We start from the raw sequence: 24,376 nt of genomic DNA on the forward strand, positions 1-24,376 counted from the left end.
AGGACTAGAGTACAGACAGGACTGCTAGGACTAGAGTACAGACAGGACTGCTAGGACTAGAGTACAGACAGGACTGCTAGGACTAGAGTACAGACAGGACTGCTAGGACTAGAGTACAGACAGGGCTGCTAGGACTAGAGTACAGACAGGACTGCTAGGACTAGAGTACAGACAGGACTGCTAGGACTAGAGTACAGACAGGGCTGCTAGGACTAGAGTACAGACAGGACTGCTAGGACTAGAGTACAGACAGGACTGCTAGGACTAGAGTACAGACAGGACTGCTAGGACTAGAGTACAGACAGGGCTGCTAGGACTAGAGTACAGACAGGACTGCTAGGACTAGAGTACAGACAGGACTGCTAGGACTAGAGTACAGACAGGACTGCTAGGACTAGAGTACAGACAGGACTGCTAGGACTAGAGTACAGACAGGGCTGCTAGGACTAGAGTACAGACAGGGCTGCTAGGACTAGAGTACAGACAGGACTGCTAGGACTAGAGTACAGACAGGGCTGCTAGGACTAGAGTACAGACAGGACTGCTAGGACTAGAGTACAGACAGGACTGCTAGGACCTAGGCTGCTAGGACTAGAGTACAGACAGGACTGCTAGGACTAGAGTACAGACAGGACTGCTAGGACTAGAGTACAGACAGGACTGCTAGGACTAGAGTACAGACAGGGCTGCTAGGACTGGGTACCCACAGGACTGCTAGGACCTGGATACCTACAGGACCTAGGACTGGGTACACGCAGGACTGCTAGGACCGGGTACACGCAGGACTGCTAGGACCTGGATACCCACAGGACCTAGGACTGGGTACACGCAGGACTGCTAGGACTAGAGTACAGACAGGACTGCTAGGACTAGAGTACAGACAGGACTGCTAGGACTAGAGTACAGACAGGGCTGCTAGGACTAGAGTACAGACAGGACTGCTAGGACTAGAGTACAGACAGGACTGCTAGGACCTAGGCTGCTAGGACTAGAGTACAGACAGGACTGCTAGGACTAGAGTACAGACAGGACTGCTAGGACTAGAGTACAGACAGGGCTGCTAGGACTGGGTACCCACAGGACTGCTAGGACCTGGATACCTACAGGACCTAGGACTGGGTACACGCAGGACTGCTAGGACCGGGTACACGCAGGACTGCTAGGACCTGGATACCCACAGGACCTAGGACTGGGTACACGCAGGACTGCTAGGACTAGAGTACAGACAGGACTGCTAGGACTAGAGTACAGACAGGACTGCTAGGACTAGAGTACAGACAGGACTGCTAGGACCGGGTACACGCAGGACTGCTATGACCGGGTACACGCAGGACTGCTAGGACTAGGTACCCACAGGGCTGCTAGAAGCTGGATAACTACAGGACTGCTAGGACCTGGATACCCACAGGACTGCTAGGACCGGGTACACGCAGGACTGCTAGGACCGGGTACACGCAGGACTGCTAGGACTAGGTACCCACAGGGCTGCTAGAAGCTGGATACCCTGCCTCCGCTGACCACAGTAGAGGACAGTGTTCACTGACTACAAAACTGAAAGAAGCAATATCTTACCGATGTCATCGATAGTATCTGAGTGCTTCATGGTCGACAGAGTTGTCTCCTCTTCACTTTCTCGCGACGTCTGGGATCGTAGCAGTCGACTGCCATTAGGATTAATAGCAGACATGCTGACTAAGCCTTGACTATGGGCAAAGGACGAAAGGTAGCTACACTAACATTCTGGCTGGTGATATAACAACATTTTGTCCATTTTCTCAAAAACTATGTTCACAATCACTTCTGTTTTGCATTCAAGAAGACACATGCTCACATAACATATTTTCGAATCTTTAACTTGTTTACCAAGTATGCAGTGTGACTATGTTACTACTGAATGCTATCTTCATTGCAACAATGATGACACAGTATATCTCACTCAAATGTCACCCTGAGCATGTTTAACAAGCATTGAATTCAAAGATGATCACAGTGTGCAGCAACAAGCACAACCCAATGTTGTCTTCATCTCATCCGCCCCTGCAAAACTTGTTAAATAGTCAAACTTCTGACATTTCCAAAACCAAAATTTTGAAGGAGTAATCTTGCTCATAATATCCCAATATATGATTGCAAAACAGTGTATAGGGAAAATCTGTAAAATACCGACGCATCACCAGCCAGGCTATATATTTCATGTGACTATTTCACTCTTTTCAACTGTTGATAAGTCATAATATTTTTCTGTTAATATGCATGAAAATTATATCTTCATAACCTGTACAATCAGTTCAAATTTCTATCTTAAACAAACCACTGTTTTAATATCAAAACCTTGATTCCTTAAGGCTTAAAGAAATGAAAGAATTGGTTCTGAAGCAATGGCCTTTGAAAATATAAAGCTGGCGGACGGCCGTGTTATTATTCTTTTTTTGTTCAAACTAGTATGTTTGTACAATCACACTGGGAAAGGGCCTCCCTACATTAATGTATCTCTTGATGAGTAAAATACAGTATTTGAATACCGTTTCATTTGGCATACTTAAGACTTTTGTTGTTGTTTTTTCAAATGGAACTAAAACGAAATGTGCAGCAAACATCTGATGATGAAGGCGGTGCAGGAGAACCAAGACTATTATTTTTTTAGCCTAAAATATATTTAAATTCAACAACACATATTTGCCACCTTACAAGTAATATTTCAACAAGGATTATTGTTGTATTTGACAATATCTGCAGCAAATTACCTCTTATCTAACTCGGACCCTGCTGATTTTTCTGAGCTATACCAGAGGTTGTTGGCCGAAGGTCGTTTCCGTAGCGTACTGGGTTCTGCCTTCGATGCTGGCTCCTCCACGATGCTGGACTCATTGATCATGCCCCGCATGTTGTCATGCACATCTTCATCCCCGTTCTCAGACGTCAGACGTGATCTGCACAGGATCAACAAAGAAGGGTCTACCAGTATTTACAAAAAACAAAGGATTACAATACACCTTTCTAGGACTTAAAATCCATGTTTACAAAAGCCTTTCCTGAGTAAGAACAATTGATAATTTGATTGCCTTGCCAAATATTCTTTGATATCAAATCACTGGAATATTGTCATATATTGAGAATACAACTGAACTACAACATTGTAAAACATTCTCCTTGATGGTCTTCCAACTTGACACTCAAACATGTCTGTGAAACATGACTTTTCAGTGATGGTTTTGAGCCACGAAATTCCAGGCTAGTTCTGCAATGGCAGAAACTGGACTTTAATACTCAGTTACCTCCCTTGCCTCAGAAAGATGAAAATACACAGTCAGGGCTATAGAAATTTTGTTTGAGGGTTTTTTAAACACGATCAACATGTTTGTCCCTGTTTTTACTGATGTGTGTCCATAGTGGTTTCCAAATTGTTCTTGTCTCCGTGGAAGTAGGACAAATGGAAGGATGGATGGACTTCTGATTAATACAAATATTGTACAGAATTAAATTTCAAAAGACATACAAAAGATCTCAACTGCATATATTTCTACCATGTATGACAGTAACACAGCTGAACTCTACCTGGCCTCTGGATACAGGTGGGTGAAATCCATTTTCATATTTTTGCCATCCTCCAATTTCTTGGCGATCTGGTACTTTTCCTGCAATTAAACATTTGAGAGAATCAAACAGTTTTAGAAAGAGAGCAAAAAGCCTCCAAGGCATCAATATCTCTTTCCTAGTTTTGATTAATTCCATCCTAATCTCCCGTTATCGAGGTAATCTTACAGTACAGCTGGTTCAAAAACAACCTGATCCAGAGAGTCGTTCCCTACACCTATACTTTGGAGCAGAGCTATGACCATGAAAACCTCACCCTCACACTTAATAAGATCCTGAGACCCCACCCTCAATCCTCGAGACCCTGATCCCATCTCAACCTGATACCCACCCTGAACCTTGATACCCTGATATCCACCTGAATCCTGATACCACCCTGAACCTTGATACCCTGATACCCACTCTGAACCTTGATACCCTGATACCCACCCTGAACCTTGATACCCTGATACCCACCCTGAACCTTGATACCCTGATACCCTCCCTGAACCTTGATACCCTGATACCCACTCTGAACCTTGATACCCTGATACCCTTGATACCCTGAACCTTGATACCCTGATACCCACCTGAACCTTGATACCCTGATACCCACCCTGAACCTTGATACCCACCCTGAACCTTGATACCCTGATACCCACCTGAACCTTGATACCCTGATACCCTTGATACCCTGAACCCTGAACCTTGATACCCTGATACCCACCTGAACCTTGATACCCTGATACCCACCCTGAACCTTGATACCCACCCTGAACCTTGATACCCTGATATCCACCGGAATACTGATACCACCCTGAACCTTGATACCCTGATACCACCCTGAACCTTGATATCCTGATACCCAGCCTGAACCTTGATACCCACCCTGAACCTTGATACCCTGATATCCACCTGAATCCTGATACCACCCTGAACCTTGATACCCTGATACCCATCCTGAACTTTGATACCATCCTGAACTTTGATACCACCCTGAACCCTGATACCCTGATATGCACCTGAACCCTTTACACCCTAAAACCCCATCCTAAGCCCTTCATTAATTCTATAATGGGTATTTTTGCCAAAAATTTAGTTGGAGTAAATCTAATGATATTTCTTAAGGGACCTCTCCTGTCCAGAGGACTACTGGAGTTACTTACACGTCTGATGGCGAGGCGGACCTCTGTGGGCACGTCCGGTATCATGTAGGCCAGGATGTACTTGAGGACGAACACGATGTGCTGGGTGAATAAAGAGGCAACACATGGTTAAGTGAGTGGGATTAACAGTGCTTTGAACAGTATCCGTGTTAGATCATGACATGACAACATATTGAATGAAGGATGCAGTGACACAGCTCTTAGATGTTTGCTGCTTTGGTGAAACCCATGAGCACAGGTATGTGCAGACAAACACAGGATCATAATCAGGATGAATCTATGACCAGCGGATCCTGGCATCAAAGGAACATAACTCTGCACAGCAAACTTCAGGTCTTAGATCACATTAAAAACAGCTCTGACTTGCCAATAAATATGTAATAATTCCAATGACTAGGCCGTGTGTAGAAAAAGTTGGTTTAATAAATGCAAAATAACAGTCAAACATGGTACAAGATACAGATGATCATGACTCTTACTTCAAAGCCAATGACGATCCACAGTTTCCCAACAAGGTCAAAGTTCGAACCCCAGGAGGAGGTGAAGGCTATCAGGAAGGCGTTCGTCAGGACACCACAGAAGTTGACAAACGTCAGGATGTCATACCACATACCTGCAAATATAACATATAGAAGTGATTGAGTTTGCAATGCTGCTGTGAACAGTGTGTGAGCTTGATGGAAAGCTGAATGCAGGCCTTAGATGGTGAAGCCCTGGAGCAAGGATATGATGCTGACAAACCTAGAAACAGATTCAGGGCCAATCTGGGCCCCATGGCCATGGACTTCTGGCACCCGTAAGCGATGCAACTCTGCGCAGCGTATTGCAGTGAGTGAGTGAGTATGGTTTTACGCCGCTTTTAGCAATATTCCAAAAATATCACGGGGGGGGGGGGGGGGGGAGACACCAGAAATGGGCTTCACACATTGTACCCATGTCGGGAATCGAACTCGGGTCTTCAGCGTGAGGAGCGAATGCTTTAACCACTATGCTACCCGACCGCCCCGCGTATTGCAGTACCTTAGACGACAGGTGACCATATCAAATAACAATGACGGATTGTCAAAACACAAAGTCCTTGAAGAAAAACGGACATTTGAAATGTGGAAAATATATGGATAGATGCAGCGTCTACATTCAAACTAACTTCATATTAAAATTTTTACAAACCTGTAGAGGTTATGAATTCTCGGATGAAATCTTCCTTCCTTCCACACAAAAAACTTCGTTTTGGTATGATATACGACCACCCTTACGGGGCCTCATCCTCCACGGCAAATTCAAAGGTACCATACACGTGGCATATAATTACAACTCTATCACTTTACAATGCGAGGTATTACGCCTTTGCAATGAAAGAAATGTACCATACATACAGTTTGGTCTGCCATTGTTCTTGTCAAACGATAATCTGATACTCTTTTTGCCTCTGTCTGAGCCAGATGACATAACGAAAGTGAAAGTTGCTCCCCCTGACGTCACGCGCCGTGGAGGGTGAGGCCCCGTAAGGGTGGTCGTATATCATACCAAAACGAAGTTTTTTGTGTGGTTACATTTTTATTAAGGAAAATGGTTACAACTATGTCATATAGATTTTCTTGAGCAAGGAAAATGCAATAAGTGCCCCAAGGAGGATTTAATCTGAAAGAGAATACAACATTCCAGTTCCACTGAATGGAGAGTTGCATGTATCATGTATTATCTGTATCAGAGGCTGATATTCAAAACAAGCTTAGTGCTAAGACTGTTGTATGTCTACGTGAAGTTATGGGAGTTAAATCTCCTTAGCGCTAAAATCGCTTTCAACACCGGCACCCATGACTTTTCCTACAGCTTATCATCCTTGTACTTACCAATGTCCTGAGCGATGAAGCCAACAGGTCTCCGGTTGAACCACAGCATTCGCTTGGCATCTACTCGGATGTCGATGAGGTTGGTGATCAGCGCCAGCAGCGGGGCCAGGGGGAAGGAAGCCGCAAACAGCTGCACAGCAAGACATGGTAACATGTACTAGTCATCTGAATTGGTCACAATCAGAGAGCATACAGATAGCATACTTGCCAACACCACAGTTGAGGCCATTCGGAATATCTGGGATAGTAGCCACCTGAATTATGAAGAATTAATGGCAATGCTTGGTGGCAATCAGTGTGTCAGCCCATGTCTCTTCTTGATTGGCTAGTTTTAAATGTCAGTGTCCTACTTTTTAAACCCTTTGTTTTCACCCCTGCACTTTTCAGGGCACAAATCACACTGCACTGTGATTGGGTGAGAGACAGGATCAGTAATTAAAGGTTAGTAGTTGAAGTCATTACATGTATTGCGTTCTAGTTATGGCTGTATAACATATAAATCACTTTAGGTAAGTAAATGTCTATATGTACTGTTGCTAATCTTTAGAAATTAAGGAACTGGGATGTTTTCTTTTCATCAAGTAACAAAACATTATGACCGAATGTGAAAAATGATAAAGTTATAAAGCAAATATCGGACTAAGTGCCGCTCAACATGAAGTGCCTAAAGTCAACAATGGCCGGTTGTGAGCTGAGAAATTTTTCTGATACTTTCTTGACTCATGATGTTTTCTATTTGAGGTAAAACAACTACTGAAAGTTATATTTCATAAGTTGAGCATTTATGCATTTCACACATAACTTAAATGATACACAAAGCCAACTCGTTAAACAATTATTGTGAGTTTCATTTGGGAGTGTCCTTTGACTATGCACTTGTCGAGTGGGTTCTACAGTAGCAATGAGAGCATTAAAGTCATATTGGAATTCTGTGAGCAAGTTTCAGAGACACCATAGTGGGGATCATTCATACAAAGTTTCAGTTCTATAGTTGGCCTTGTAGTTTCCGAAGATGTGGAAAATGAAGAAATAAAATGAGGACCGACGATCACCCGGCTGACAGACAACAGACAACTAGCCATGACATAAGCTCACTTGACAGTCAGATGAGCTAAAACTTAGTCATCATTATTATTAGCATTTTGATGAAAATAATTCTGTTTCATTGTATTTTATTACCAAAATAACATGCCACTTGTAAACCTGGCCTTGACACTCACCATGAGGAAGCCATACTGGATGACCTTCTCGGTGTACTCCCCGAGAGTGAAGTCTCCTAGTGTGGGTTTAAGGCGTTCCCTCTCCAGGAAACTCTGGTGTTTCATGGCCTCACTACCAGCAGACTTGTTATCTGCAGACACCTCGTCAACCTTCGTCTTGCGGCAACATGGACGTTTTCGCCAGAGCATTTTAAGAAATCTGAAAAGTTCCGGTAATAGATGTGCTGATTTAGTCCATTGTGAGCCTCTTGCATGAAGATCTCAGGACCTCCACAAGAGATCACATCAGGTGAATGTTCTAATCAATCATATTAAAATCCCATTACATGTCACATCAGAACGACCTCTCATCCGACCAATCAAACCGTAGCATACCAGATTGGGAAAATGACATTCAGAATGTGCTATCTAATCATTCAACCTTGAAAACGTTAACACAGGATATTCTGACCAACAGTTACAGGCTGTGTGACAGATTCCACCCAAATCATCATCTATCTCTCGGTTCAATCGCAAAGCCTTTTCATAGCCAGCGGGAAGTACAGCCATGCAATCTCGGACATCTATTAGGCATTCCAGAATTTCTTTTGTTTAGTTTTCAGCATTCAGACCAGCATATCTGATTTCTGTACCTCGTAACAAGCTGAACACAACCAGTTTCACATATAAATAACTAAGGCAAAGCCATTTATTGGTGTGGGTATTTTATGTACCATGTCAGTTATGAGCACCATTGCATCTACACCCAAAGGAAGAACCATCAAAGGAAAATTTGCGTTCGGTGTGTGCTTTCTTAGTTAAAGTCAAAATTTCTGTATTGAGGGAGTAAAGAAATGAGTGAGTGAGTGAGTTGGGGTTTAACGCTGCTTTTAACAGTATTCCAGTTATATCGCGGCGTGTCAGCTTAATGTGGGAGGAAAGCCCGAAGTGATGCAGGTCTCAGACGTTTACCACTTCGGGGAAACCCACGAGCACGGGTATGGTGCTGACAAACCTAGAAACATAATAGGGGCGAACCGGGATTCGAACCCACAATCATAGGTTTCTGGCATGACCAAGGGACGCAACTCGGCACAGCGAATTGCGACGCCTTAGACGACTGGGCCACCCGTGCCCCCAGTAAAGAAATGAACGTGAATTGTTTTATAAAGTTCACATCTGATTGGTACAAGAGCCTGACATCTTTTGTGTAGACTGGGTGATCAAAGTTCACTCAGGGTTCACCGGAGGAGACTTTCCAGGGTTTCTGATCTGTTCATTTTCTAGGACATTCACTGATTGTGATCCATCATCTCAAAAACACATTTATCAATTTGGCAAACATACCAAAGTGTGTCCTATGAAAGTTGATAAATTATGAAAATTTTCTTATGCCATTTGTCTCCAGAAAAATCTCTGCTTACTATGGAGTTGTTGTCAGATGTTCTTGCAGAGGGGTATTATATTAGCATCAAAGATCTGATTGTAATTAGATGGAGAATTCACAATGGTACATATAGACTCATGGTACAAAAGCAAAGTTCTATTTGAGTACTTACGGAAGAATGATATCTTTGAAGAATTTGGGGAAGGGTTTGACAAGCATAAGGACAAGAACTTGGAAGGAGAGTTGAGACATGCAGGTTCCCTCACAACTATCTTTGTAATCTGCACCACGGTTAAGGATGAAAAAACGCTGAAAAGAAATTTAGATTATTTTAGAAACCAACACAGCATTTGAAAGCATTTGATTTCGGCTGAATTCAGGAGTAAGTGTAAGGATAAGGGCTGGGACAGGTCTACATTTACTACCCGGGTACCCGACCCCCTAGGACCTGACCCTACCCAGGTACCCGCTGTAGCTCTCAAGAGTTGGGTACAAAATTCTGATTGGGAACTGTCTTTCCGGAGCCCTGGCCAAAACTATTTAGATACACATATAGAATGATCTGATCGTGAATATTCTGAAGTTGGCTGAAGATTTATCCCTACTCAAACATATAAAAGTCAGAAGGAATGTGTGCATAGTCAGAAAGAAATACGAATATTAGCAACTTGTAGTGTAACCATAGAGTTTTATTGTTATTGTCATTAAACAATATATCATGTGACTAACTATGGGTACGGGTAATCTTGTGGGTACCCAGGTCCTACTGATGACCCTTCCGAGTTACCCATCCCAGCCCGACAGATCAATTGTCCTCAAACCACATCTCAGTCTAGGACAGCAACAAAGGGGAGGTCGCCCACCCATATTGAAAAGTGGGGATCGGTTGGGACAGGCACTTACATATGAGCATCTAGGATGCACTTAGGATAACCTACTTGAATAATTTACCCTTGACATTCACGCATATGAAAACAGTGCAGTGAAGCTGACAGCAGAAATGAATTGTGATTGGACAATGACGATATTGTCATAAGTAGATCCTAACAACTTCTTATTGGCTGCGATGATAACTACCTGTTCTTCATGAAGGATGTTTACTGAGGTATTTTGAAGTATCGTTGTATCTATGATTGCATTCAATAGCCATTGGTCTCGAATTACTTAACTGAAAATCTATGATAGCTTTAATATGTGTGTGAATCATCCCCCATCAAAATTCTTATTTTGCAAGAATGTGCCTGGATATCATTCAAATCCCACGATAGTGCGAGTTATCTCTCCAAACACATGTGTGTATACCAATATGTTCTCAGTTTGAAGATGTATTTGTCATATTTTTGTTTCAAGGGAATGGTTTTATCAGCTTCGCAAAACGTGAAAATAGGCATACGCTTGTTAACTATTTAGTGTAGGTTAAGAAGTGCACGGAACATATTGACCAGTATTTCAGTCAGGTCATGTCATCTGACCACAATGTGGCAGCACAAGTGACACCGATGATGGGAGCATTGATGAAACCCACAACCACAAACACCAAGGATCATAATCAGTGCAAATTTTGGATTCAAACCCACATCCAGCAGGCCCTGGGTAAGGGACACAACTCTGCACAGAGCTATGGGACATCAGTGGTCACCCACTCCACCACCCACTTCCCCAAACCCCTGATGGGACTGAACGAAAGTATCAATACTCACCCCTCGAAAGAAGGCAATATAGAAACAGGAAGCGAAACTGTTGACAAACTGGAAGGCAAAGAGCTTGATGATCAGGGCATCATCATACCGAGTCTGGGTCCGGTGGTTCTCTGAAACAGCAACAAATACACAAGTGTAGTTACCATGGTTACACGACAATAATGTTAGAATAACATTCTCTGATTACTGGTTGTATATTTCTTTTCCTGTTCATAACCATCGAAAAGTTATTTGGATAAAGCTTAATCTGCTAGTGTATGATTTGTTATTAAAAGCTGTAGATCTAAATCAGTTTATAGGTAATTTTGACAAAGACTCTCCTTACCCCAGTCAGTCAGCCATACTGCCAGCTTGTCATAAAACTGCGAAATAAAAGGCAAAATTTGTAAATGAAATTATTGCAAACTTTCACATTTTTTTTAATTTCATCCTACCCAAGGTAATTGGTCATAAAAAAATTGGTTACTTTTTTTTACTAAAATAAAACTTTGGCCTGATGGTTTCCGTACGTGAAGGTATGCTGCAAGAGTGAGCTCGCTGACCATATTGGGGCCATAAGACGTACCTTGCCAAGCAGTAGGATGGAGATAGCATTGAGGATAGAAGACACAACGGTTGTGAGGAGAAGGCACTCAGTCCCAGTGAGGCCGGGACATAGGTCGACGTCCATGATGACCCGGTAGATGATGACGCCCGTCACACTGATCAACACCACAGAGATCTACACAACAGACATAAAGTGTTTGGTTTTACAAGGGTTTTAGCAATATTCCATCAATATCCCGGGGATACCGGAAATGAGCTTCACACACAGTACTCACTTAGGGAATTGAACCTGTGTAATTTCAGCATGAGATGAAATGGGGTTTAACTTCGCATCCAAGGTGTGTGTGTGGCTTGAGTGAGTGGTGTGTGGATGTGTGCATGAGTGAGTGGTGTGTGTGGTGGTGTGCGAGAGTTAGTGGTGTGTGTGGTGGTGTGAGAGAGTGTGTGTGTGCGTGCATGCGTGCATGAGTGAGTGGTGTGTCTGTACGTGAGTGGTGTGTGTGTGTGTGGTGGTGTGAAAGAGTGACAACAACAATAGTAATAATAAAAATAATAATAAAATCGGTATTTCTGTAGCTGCTCAGAGGTGCTTTGTCATATGATCTTTTAAAGGGAATTGTTTTCAGTTCAGCTCCAAAACTTGTGATATTGACAGTGATGGAGATGATGGAAGCTTGTTTCATCTCAGCATCAACCCTGAAACAAGCTGTCACAGGCTTCTGGCTGGTAAGTTTGTTTGCTGAAGATGTATATTTACCATAAAGATAAGAACAGAAGCTGACGTGGTGAACTTGAGCAGCTGGCGTTTGAGGGGATAGAACCACGTTTCCTCATTGGTCACAGGATCCTGCAACACAAGACAATCACCTGCAGATATTCATAACTTTACCTAGGATCAAACTGACCCTCGCTGATTACTGTCTGGTCAAATCTTCACACACTTTACATTCTATCAGAATCTGCATGGGAAGACACTATAAATTCAAGGGAAGCAACTGTAGGTTGGTCTGCGTTTGCTGAAGGGAAAATGCATGGTAACAAGAAATCTTTTGTTAACTTGGGATCAATACTAAATGTATCGGGTAGGTGTCTGTTGCATAAAAATCAAATATAAACAACTGAAGAAACAGTTTTTATTTCACATGTTCTACATTTGAAATAAGAATCAAATATACTTTTGACATTTTTAGTAACAGACAAATTTTACAATTTTTGCAGCGTGTTACAAACTAGATGTTACTTCTGAAATCAAGTGAAATACTCACAGGTTTGACTTTAGTGCCAAAGAACTGAGGCCGATCAGGCTCTGATGCTTCAAAGTCATCAACATCCCACTCGTAGGCAAGACGTGCAACCTTCCTCTTCCACAACTCCAGAAACACAGTGCCTAGCAACAGACATAAACATAGCGTATCAGAAAATGCCATGGAATCCGGTTTGAATATTATAAATATTCCAAAAGAAATTGTGTTTATGGGTCTAAAAAAAACTTGTTTTGTTCATCATTTTAAGTTTCATGCCTTTCAGAGAACAAAAATTGAATTGACTTCAAGCAGCGGCAAAATCATAATAGGTGGTGATCTCAGTGATAACGTTTGATTAGGTTAGATTGGGTTTAACGTTGCGTCCAAGATTATTGCACTTATATAGCGACGTGCATGCACACGTGTGTGTGTGTGTGGCTGCTTGTACTAGACTGGATTGATGTCGATTTATAGTGCTAGCCCACTGAGATACCATGTCGCAGTTTAACATGAATACCCCACGCAGACACAGTATACTGTCTCCGAGCTGACCAGTCCTTGCTTTAGCTCCTTAATGCCGAGCCCCAGACAGGGTAACAACAAGTACCATCTTTTAATGTCTTTTGGTATGACGCAGCCAGGGATCGAACTCCGGACCATCCGCTCTCCGGGTGGACGCTCTACCACTAGACCACGGAGGCAGTCGATAACGTTTGGTCTCCTTGGCACGAAACATGGGTGACTGCTGTACCAACAACATCAGAAAGGGGGGATGCCTTGTGGACGTTCCCTTGTTGGAATAGCAACTCTGTGATGGAGTGAAACAAATCTGGATTCTCTAAACTTTGATTGTGTTTGATGGTGTTTATTGTACTTGATTAGGTTTGATTGTAATGCTCGTATTTTATTGTTTGATTGTATTTTATTGTGTTTGATTGTGTTTGATTGTACTTGATTGTGTTTGATTGTATTTGATTGTGTTTGATTGTATTTGATTGTGTTTCTAATCAGACTAGAAATAGCATACCCTTTTCTTTTGCATTGGACATACTCACAGTGCAAATCATTTGTGTCCATTCTCAATTTCTTTACACATAGGTAAATTCACTCCATATGCCTTGTTGGTCATTTTCTAAATACTTTTTATAACACAAGCAACTTGTACATACATGCAGACAAACAATACCCGGGTGTATGTATTAACAACAGGACTGCCAATCAGCCAGAATGTCCACATTTGAAGAACCACACACACACACACACACACACACACACACACACACACACACACACACACACACACACACACACACAGAGAGTACTACAAGACTAGTTAGTCTATATAAGGCCTTACCCCACAAACATATGAGGAGGGCAAAGAAAGGAGTCACGTCATTGTCAAAGGCCTGCTTAATGATGTTCAGGACATCAGTCACCTTGGTCTTCAGTCTGCAACAAAACACACCTTTATTCCACAGCATGTACAGTCACCGTGGCAACATTAGTTCTACAGCATGTACAGTCACCGGGGCAATATTAGTTTTACAGCATGTACAGTCACCATGGCAACATTAGTTTTACAGCATGTACAGTCACCATGGCAACATTAGTTTTACAGCATGTACAGTCACCATGGCAACATTAGTTCTACAGCATGTACAGTCACCGGGGCAACATTAGTTCTACAGCATGTACAATCACCGTGGCAACATTAGTTCTACAGCATGTACAGTCAATGTGGCAACAATAGTTCTACAGCATGTACAGTCACCGTGGCAACATTAGTTTTACAGCATGTACAGTCACCATGGCAACATTAGTTCTACAGCATGTACAGTCACCATGGCAACATTAGTTCCACAGCATGTACAGTCACCATGGCAACATTAGTTCTACATCATGTACAGTCACCGGGGCAACATTAGTTCTACAGCATGTACAGTCACCGTGGCAACATTAGTTCTACATCATGTACAGTCACCGTGGCAACATAAGTTCTACAGCATGTACAGTCATCATGGGAACATTAGTTCTACAGCATGTACAGTCACCGTGGCAACATTAGTTCTACAGCATGTACAGTTACCGTGGCAACAGCAGTGGTGAGAAATGGTTAAAAAATCAATTGATGATCAATGAATGATAACAGCAAAACATAAATTTAGTAATTCTTTCTTGGTGTGCTTCATGTAAAAAGAAATATTTAAAATAGCAAATGTCTACATTGATATCTTACTACATGTACATCTCAACACAATTACAACTACAGAAGACATAAGCAGACCTCGAAGCCTTGGACAACACATGCCATAAGCTTACTTGGGCCTTTGGTCCTGGAGTGATAAAACTCTGAAAACTACAGACTAAGGAAGTATTGACTGATATCGATATCTGACTCTCAAGCATCTCTTCCACAGAGCTACAATGGTAGATTTCGTGTTTGATGGAGGAGTTTTGAAACTCCTGACACTGAAGATCCTGAATACAAGTAGATACTCACTCTTCCACCAACGTAGCATTGCTTTGAGTCGCGCTGCTTTCGTTCTTACTAATGCTGAAAATGAGAGACTGAGTACAGTACATGTTATGATACAAATTATTAACAACATTTAAACCTGTTAATCTCAGAATAGTCTTTAAAAATCTGTTCCAAATTTCCTTTATCTATAATTATTAAGAAAAGAGTTTCCAAAGCTCTAAAGGACAGGTTGATCTGTGAAGATTCTGCATTAGAATTCAGCAAGCAACGCATATCACACTGATCAGATGGTCAGGCTCAATGACTTGGTTAATGCATGTCATCGTATCCCAATTGAATAGATTGATGCTAATGTTGTCAATCATTATTTACAGACCACCATCATACAGCTGGAATATTGCTGAGGGCGTAAAAAAACATCTAAATGGCAGCTATTCTGATTGACTGTCAAATTTTTTCATTGTGTGGCCAATGCTGGTGACATAATGTTTAAAGTGGTTCACAGAGGGAATAGTCAGTCTCAACTTATAACAGATATTTCACAAGGACAACAGTCACAAGAAAACAGCGTTATCACTATCCCCCACCATGGGTCACATTACAATTTTGTTTGTTCATATAGTAGTTAATATAAACTACAAAAAATGAGTCCTTCAAAAGCCTTATGAAGCACTAGGGTTGCTTTGCCATAAAAAAAAATGATCAAATGTGAAATTAATACAAACAACCTCTTCTGTAGAAAAAATAATTTATAGCTCCAATTCTTGAACTCAGTCATGATAAGCATCTCTTAGATAGGCTAAGTTCAGTAGTTTCTGTGAAAAATTGTCCCGATTGCAGACACTATGCACTTTGTAAAATAACATGGATCAACATGGATCAAGGGCCATAACAGTGTTTGCTCAAAATCTAAAAACATGTAGCAAGGGAAGTAACTCTGGAAAAAAAATTTTTCAAGTATCTCATAGATATACGCATGCAAACGTCATGGACTTTTTCGAGTAAACTTGTTCCCATTGCAGACAATATGCACATATTGGAAAAGCATGGAACAAGGGCCATAACTCATTTATGGCACCAATTTTCAAAACTCAGCCTTAACAAGTATCTCTTATATAAACATGCAATCTTTCATACATGTAATTTCAGTTTCTGAGAAAACCTGTCCCCATTTCACACAGTATGCACTAAGTAGAAAAGCATGGAACAAGGGCCATAACTCTGTAAAAAATTACTTTAAGACAACAATTTTTGGAACTCATTTAAGATTATGATCAGTTATATCAGTGTGTAACATTTCATTAAATAGTTTTTGAGAAAATTTGTCCCCTTTGAGAAGCAGACGGACTGGAGGACGGACAGTTGGATGGATGAAATGTTCCCATATCCCCCGACCCATTTCGTGGCGGGGGATAACAAGGCTTCTGATCCGTCTCAAGTTGGTGACTGTCATTTCTCCATGGGCTAGAGAACCAGCAGCTGCATTATTGAAAGTTTGCCCCCTTTCTTTTCACTGAGATTCATAATACATGTACCCATCTTTCTGCATGTTTAAAATTTTTAATAAATACTTACCTTAATACCAGTCCATAAACGAAAATGCCTAACCCAAAGAGGGTAGGGATCCACAGTGTTGTAATCAACATCCCTGACCATGCAAAGTAAAAGGCAATTTTTTCCCCAAAGTAGTTTCTGATTTTCCACAGTGGCTGGAACTTGAAAAGCTTGGTCCATGTTTCGTCCATCTCCTTCCTGGGATCACTGATCAGGGATATGGGCGTTTCTACCTTCATCCTATCCTCTTCCTCCTTTGTTTCAGGATAGAAGAGTCCATCAATCTCCTCCTTCTTCGCCCGCTTGACTGAATCTTCATGAAGGATGTAGGCATCTGTGTAACACTTCTTCATCAGGAGGTACGGAAGACCTGATGAATATACACAGTGTTATGTATCGAGTATACGCATTGGTGCACATATCAATATTCATCTGTATATGCACTGTTGCAGATATTTCTGATTTGAACCCACCTTCTGATCTGTGATAAAAATCATAGGTCTTTTTCTCCTTAGTGTATCCATGTATCAAGTTGACTTTACGTAAACTTGTGTAAATGATAAAGCATAATGTTCAAGAATTAGTTAATTTTTATTGTCGCAGCCAGCAATGTGACAGCTATATCACAACAGCATTTCAGGTCTAAACTACACACTGCTAAAACAGACTGTTGAGTGTGCTCTTCAGTGACCACAAGCAGGAGGTACACAGGGTACCACATCAATAAATAAGGAGTCAAAGTATAAGGATAAAATGTCATCAAAATCAGATCTTTACACCAATGTGACACCTCCATTGTAAGTTGCATCAGGTGAACATTCAGAACTTGTTGTTTTTGTTCATTTTCAGGATAAAGAAATCAGACGTGCTGGTCTGAATAATTCACTTACCCATACTGAAAATTTATAAGCTTCATCTCTGATTACTTGATCAGAACATTCAGTGAATGTGACCTCCTATGGAGACATCAGATATTCACACACAGATGTATATAGTATCAGAGCAAAAGATCTGAATTTAATTAGACTGGAAAAGGTAATTAGTTATAGAAAAAAGTTAAACAAAATGGATCTCTTATTAGTCAGTAGAGAGTTAGAAATTAAATTATCTAATGTCAATGTAATTTAGGCTTTTGTCTCTTGAATGAGATACACACACACATAAGCTCACTGGAAAATAAAGAATACAAAGCAAGCAGCACCGAGTCAGTGCAAAACAGCACCTGTTTGGTTAGACCCCAACCATGTCGTGGCTCATATGGCAAAAAGTTTGCTCTGTGACATTTCATTTCACATCTCCAATGTGACCATCATGTACTACTCAAAAAAAGTTCATGGACACATGATGACTATAGTCAAGCTGTCAGGTTGGAAACACCATTGTTTGACTTTTGGTAAATCTATCATAAGTAAAATCAGGTGTTCTTTAACTTTTGAGCACTATATGTACTATGTTGTTTAGTGTTACAGTCGGCAACATCCTGGCTATAGTACTGCAGCCTGTAGGTATTCAAGGCCAGGGAACACAGTGTTCAGGACACCCGTTCACCAGGGTACAAGGCCAGGGAACACAGTGTTCATGACACCCGTTCACCAGGGTACACAGTGTTCATGACACCCGTTCACCAGGGTACACAGTGTTCATGACACCCGTTCACCAGGGTACAAGGCCAGAGAACACAGTGTTCATGACACCCCTTCACCAGGGTTCAAGGCCACAGAACACAGTGTTCATGACACCCGTTTACCAGGGTACACAGTGTTCATGACACCCGTTCACCAGGGTACAAGGCCAGGGAACACAGTGTTCATGACACCCGTTCACCGGGGTACAAGGCCAGGGAACACAGTGTTCATGAGGACCGTTCACCAGGGTACAAGGCCAGGGAACACAGTGTTCATGACACCCATTCACCAGGGTACAAGGCCAGGGAACACAGTGTTCATGACTTCCGTTCACCAGGGTACAAGGCCAGGGAACACAGTGTTCATGACACCCGTTCACCAGGGTACAAGGCCAGGGAACACAGTGTTCATGACACCCGTTCACCAGGGTACAAGGCCAGGGAACACAGTGTTCATGACACCCGTTCACCAGGGTACAAGGCCAGGGAACACAGTGTTCATGACACCCGTTCACCAGGGTACAAGGCCAGGGAACACAGTGTTCATGACACCCCTTCACCAGGGTACAGTAACATGCAGTCATCCTGGCAAGGCTCAAGGCCATCCATCCTCTTCCATCAAGCATGAGGTGCTCTGGACCAATTCTGCCCCAGGCTTCCCACGAGGGAGACCCAAGAGACCTACCATCATGTAAATACAGAGGGCAGCACAACCCATTTGTGTTATACCAGACTTTAGAGGATTAGATAATTGGATTAATGTCAGTGAAAAAACCAACAACCTTAAACAGCTTTCTTAGGTCAGATGTAAATAACTATCAGATAACACTCAATGGCACAAAGCACAAACAACCAATGTTGCTAAAGCATATTTCACACACAAATATAGACAGCTTAGTGACAAATAGGAAAAAATATTATATACGTCTATGTCAAAGAAATAAAACACTGAACCTGATATATTAATTACTATGAGTGATTGGTTACGAAGTATTACAGTTTGGCTATTCCTGATGATTGTTAATCCAGACCATTGCAGGGGGAACTTCCAGTGTTGTTTTGATACATACATGATTGCCATTGCGAGCTCTGGGGGACAAGTATGTATAGAGGTGTTCATACATTGCACCGGCCTCCAAACAACATAACTGACAGTCCCCTGGGCTTCAAGTTAGATAGATCCTGTCATTAGAACAACTTGTGACCAACAAGACATTACTGATTCATCAGGTCCAAATGAATTAATTTGCAAGTCCAGAACCAGAAAATAGCAGGGGACTTTCTACATTAATCACACAGGACATAAACCTTCAACATGTTCAATTATTTGCAACAATGCAATGACATGATGTCATATTGCTGAGGGTTGCTTTGCGAGCTCCAATACAATGGCAAAAAAAAGATATTAAATATTGAGAGGCTTTGGAAAATAATTTCCCTGAGATGCATGCCCCTATGGGAAATACTTGTTTATTAAAGTGTTCTGATATATTGAAAGATATACATCATAACATGCATACACTAAATTGTTTTCCAACCTGAATATGATTGTTACAAATCAAGCCAGTCTAACAATCCAAGGCAACATGTGAGTAGGACTGGTGTTTTTCCACAAACAAAACCTTTATTGCCACCCAGATCCAAATTCAACACAGCCACCATGACAAAATATACTTGCAAGATATAAAACAAGCTAGCATCATAGTTATCAAAATTATGTTTCTTTGGATGTATGGTAAAAAGATGAAGACATGATATAATCTGTCATTCTTCAAAATGATAATTTCAACAATATTAACATAGTTTGGAAAAGTATATTAAAGAAACAATTATTAAAAGATTATTAGTAAATTAGTCAAGCAAGCTCTACATATTTCAGACACAATTGACATATAATACCTGGAATGTGTGTAGAAATATTTTTTGCTAAAAGTATAAAAATAAAAAAAGACAATGATTAGTTCTGACTATGAGATGAGCCGAAGCGTTATGATACAGGCAAGGACAAATCTAAGGTTGAACAAACTATGTTCATATATCAGCTACACTCAGCATCCTAGAGCTTAGTTAGGGAGTTACTAACTGTTACTAGGGTTGACTATTCAGCATCAAGTCAACCATTCCTGTCTACATTAGATCTTAGGTCTGGTCATATCATATTATTTCTTCCCGTTATATGTCAATGCTATCTTGTTTCTGCATTTAAAAAAACAGCAAGGGCAGATTACTGTTAGACCAGTACAACCATGGACACTTACTACGATACTTAGCGCCCATGCATAACCTACTTTGTATGCTGTAAACTGTACTGAAGGGGTCCACACAGCAAAAGTCAAATCATTGTGCCGATCGATTCCCATCGATCAGAAACCACAACTGTAACAGGAAAGTGATCCCCCTGGTGATACTAAGTGTCTAGCATCTGTCTGCAGTCTGAGACATGTCAAGCCATATTGTACAACTTGAGTTGCAATGAATATCCGACTGCCTAAGGAAAGCAGAATATGATTTCAAACTGCAAGTATAACCAGTTGTTATCTCAAAGGTTTATTATCCTATTTGATCTAGAAAGAATCTCTAAATCGGCAACAAGTGAGTGAGTATGGTTTTACGCCGCTGTTAGCAGTATTCCAGCAATAACACAGCGGGGGACACCAGAAATTGGCTTCACACATTGTACCCATGTTGGGAATTGAACCCGGGCCTTCGGCATGACGAGCTAATGCTTTAACCACTGGGCTACCCCATAGCCCCTAAATCGGCAACAAAGAAAACTACAAGAAGCCACTGACATTAACCATGACCAGGAAATCTATCTGCCCAGTGCTTGGGACTTATTGCATTGATTATTGTCTGCGCTAATTATCCAGCTGGCTTCCATTTGTCCATTTCCATTGCCTATGCTATGACCAATCAGGTGGCTTCCAATTGTCCATTTCCATTGCCTATGCTATGACCAATCAGTGGCTTCCAATTGTCTATTTCCATTGCCTATGCTATGACCAACCAGTGGCTTCCAATTGTCCATTTCCATTGCCTATGCTATGACCAACCAGTGGCTTTCAACTGTCCATCCCTATCACCACTGTTATGTGTAGGCTTTCAACTGTCCATTGCTAATCACCCATCCTGTCCAGTTAACTGTTGTCTTCCCTTGTCAAGTTTCCACTTTTGTTATCTTATGTCTTTTATTGTTCTTACAAGTACACATATAAATATATTCTCTGCCCCATTAAACAACCCGAAACCACAGAACACACACTCATCCACTGCACCCACTACAAAACACACAGAACCACACTACAAACCACCCTCAATCTAAATAAGGTTCCTACTCTAGATGAAATACTAAACCCTCAAAATAAACTAGAAAACTTCAAGGCCCTAGGCGTATTCCTAATCAAAACAGACCTAATTAAGCGCATCTAAAAACTAATTAATCTACCAATCCAAAATCCAATAAACATACAAACACCCACCTCACCCGGTTCCCTTAGTTCCCTCCTCCACCCACCTCGGCATTTATTCCAAATTTAAAAATTCCAAAAATTCAATATAATTAAGCAACCCCTAAAATCCCCCTCTTGGGTTGCACACACCACTTTCTACCTTTTCGGAATACACTAAATGGTCTGGCCAGGCCCATGTGCGAAATACGCTACAGTCGGAAAGCGCACGTTAAATCGTCTATATCAGTCAGTCAGTCAGTCATTAACATTTATCACCTGATGAAGGAGTAAGTATATATTTCAAAATGTTGTGATCCTCATAATAAAGAAGTTGACATCAATAAATTCTCTTCCTTATAAATCAATGCCCATATAGAAACTTCTTATTTCAAATGGAAAAATTATTAAATTTCAAAACTGTGGGGAACTTGATCATAGGAATCAATGCCATTGTGATAAATTCTGAATCTGTTTGCTGAAAAGAAACATGTAAGTTGGATTTCATCTTTAGCAAAATTTATTCTACTAGGAATTTAGAAAAACTTGATTCTGATTGGTCGATCAGAGGTTTCAAATCACAATAACCACCTCTGATTGAAACAGCTGATCTGACGTCTCAACACTGAAACTTGGCTCAACACTGAAACTTATATTTATAGAACAGTTCTTCTTTCTCAATCTCTTTCAGTAGCCATTTTAAAAAAATGCTACACAATTATAGGTTACAAATTGAAGACTTGCGGTAACTATCATGACTATATTACTGTTGAACTGTTTTCAACACATTTTCAACTGTTGATCCCCCTGTTTCATCATGCATCTTAACGAGTGACAGGTGTGCTTAATTTGTTAAGGGGTGCCCAATACATTTTGGCTTATGAAGTTATGTATACACTTTCAATACCTGTCATAAAGTAAATATGGATATGAAAATAAATGTTTGAGTAGATACAGCACTATGCTGTAGCCATTTATCAGTGTGTCCTTAATTTAGCTCTACGAGTGAGTGAGTGAGTATGGTTTTACGCCGCTTTTAGCAATATTCCAGCAATATCACGGCGGGGGACACCAGATGATAGGCTTCACACATTGTACCCATGTCAGGAATTGAACCCCGGTCTTCGGCGTGACGATTCAACGCTTTAACCACTAGGCTACCCGACCGCCCCTAGAGTTGATCTTTGTCTAGATTGTATGGATTCAGTTGTTAAGCCCGTAACTATCATTCAGAATACCCCATGTTAAAGTTTTCGAGGTTGCATGATTAGAAATCACATTCCGACCGTCACTTTCATGAACTGGTAAGCGACGCTCTGATTGGTCGAGTGTTAGGTCGTTCTGACATGACCCCTTAATGCGATGTCCTCAGATCTTTGTTTAGCAGTAGTGGGAACTAAGATCTGATATAAATGAGATTGGTACTAGTCTAATGGGCCAAATATTCCCAAATTGTACACATGAAATGTCCATCCCAGTTGCATACATACTCAGATGCCATCATGTTCAACCCAGCCCCATACTGTTCCCTATCCTACCGGGTACCCTACTGTGGAAACCCCATATTGTTACCTATCCTACCGGGTACCCTACTGTGGAAACCCCATATTGTTACCTATCCTACCGGGTACCCTACTGTGGAAACCCCATATTGTTACCTATTCTACCGGGTACCCTACTGTGGAAACCCCATATTGTTACCTATCCTACCTGGTACCCTACTGTGGAATTCCCATATTGTTACCTATCCTACCGGGTACCCTACTGTGGAATCCCCATTTTGTTACCTATCCTACCGGGTACCCTACTGTGGAAACCCCATATTGTTCCCTATCCTACCGGGTACCCTACTGTGGAAACCACATATTGTTACCTATCCTACCAGGTAACCTACTGTGGAATCCCCATATTCTTACCTATTCTACCGGGTACCCTACTGTGGAAACCACATATTGTTACCTATCCTACCGGGTACCCTAATGTGGAATCCCCATATTGTTCCCTATCCTACCGGGTACCCTACTGTGGAAACCCCATATTGTTACCTATCCTACCGGGTACCCTACTGTGGAAACCCCATATTGTTACCTATCCTACCGGGTACCCTACTGTGGAATTCCCATATTGTTACCTATCTTACCAGGTATCCTACTGTGGAATTCCCATATTGTTACCTATCCTACCGGGTACCCTTCTGTGGAATCCCCATACTGTTCCCTATCCTACCGGGTACCCTACTGTGGAATTCCCATATTGTTACCTATCCTACCAGGTATCCTACTGTGGAAACCCCATATTGTTACCTATCCTACCGGGTACCCTACTGTGGAAACCCCATACTGTTCCCTATCCTACCGGGTACCCTACTGTGGAAACCCCATATTGTCCCCTATCCTACCGGGTACCCTACTGTGGAATTCCCATATTGTTACCTATCCTACCAGGTATCCTACTGTGGAATTCCCATATTGTTACCTATCCTACCAGGTATCCTACTGTGGAAACCCCATATTGTTACCTATCCTACCGGGTACCCTACTGTGGAAACCCCATATTGTTACCTATCCTACCTGGTACCCTACTGTGGAAACCACATATTGTTACC

The 24,376-nt window shown here is 41.6% G+C and overlaps 1 protein-coding gene across 1 annotated transcript in view; it reads right to left on the reverse strand.

Moving 5' to 3' along the window:
* The window catches only part of LOC139449541 (anoctamin-7-like), a 50,391-nt gene that overhangs the window by 10,208 nt on the left and 15,807 nt on the right, over positions 1-24,376 (reverse strand). The window contains exons 6-21 of the mRNA XM_071230978.1: positions 16,723-17,071; positions 15,169-15,222; positions 14,023-14,117; positions 12,690-12,811; positions 12,182-12,271; positions 11,444-11,599; positions 11,204-11,240; positions 10,879-10,988; positions 9,351-9,487; positions 7,813-8,011; positions 6,593-6,722; positions 5,219-5,352; positions 4,740-4,820; positions 3,556-3,635; positions 2,745-2,930; positions 1,573-1,703 (exon numbers count right to left, since the gene is read on the reverse strand). Of these exons, the coding sequence (XP_071087079.1) occupies positions 1,573-1,703; positions 2,745-2,930; positions 3,556-3,635; positions 4,740-4,820; positions 5,219-5,352; positions 6,593-6,722; positions 7,813-8,011; positions 9,351-9,487; positions 10,879-10,988; positions 11,204-11,240; positions 11,444-11,599; positions 12,182-12,271; positions 12,690-12,811; positions 14,023-14,117; positions 15,169-15,222; positions 16,723-17,071 (2,091 nt within the window). The remainder of the gene's footprint in view (positions 1-1,572; positions 1,704-2,744; positions 2,931-3,555; positions 3,636-4,739; positions 4,821-5,218; positions 5,353-6,592; positions 6,723-7,812; positions 8,012-9,350; positions 9,488-10,878; positions 10,989-11,203; positions 11,241-11,443; positions 11,600-12,181; positions 12,272-12,689; positions 12,812-14,022; positions 14,118-15,168; positions 15,223-16,722; positions 17,072-24,376) is intronic.

The sequence above is a fragment of the Haliotis cracherodii genome, unplaced genomic scaffold (assembly GCF_022045235.1).
Source record: "Haliotis cracherodii isolate W230 unplaced genomic scaffold, xgHalCrac1.p SCAF_8, whole genome shotgun sequence".
Taxonomy (NCBI): Eukaryota; Metazoa; Mollusca; class Gastropoda; order Lepetellida; family Haliotidae; genus Haliotis; species Haliotis cracherodii.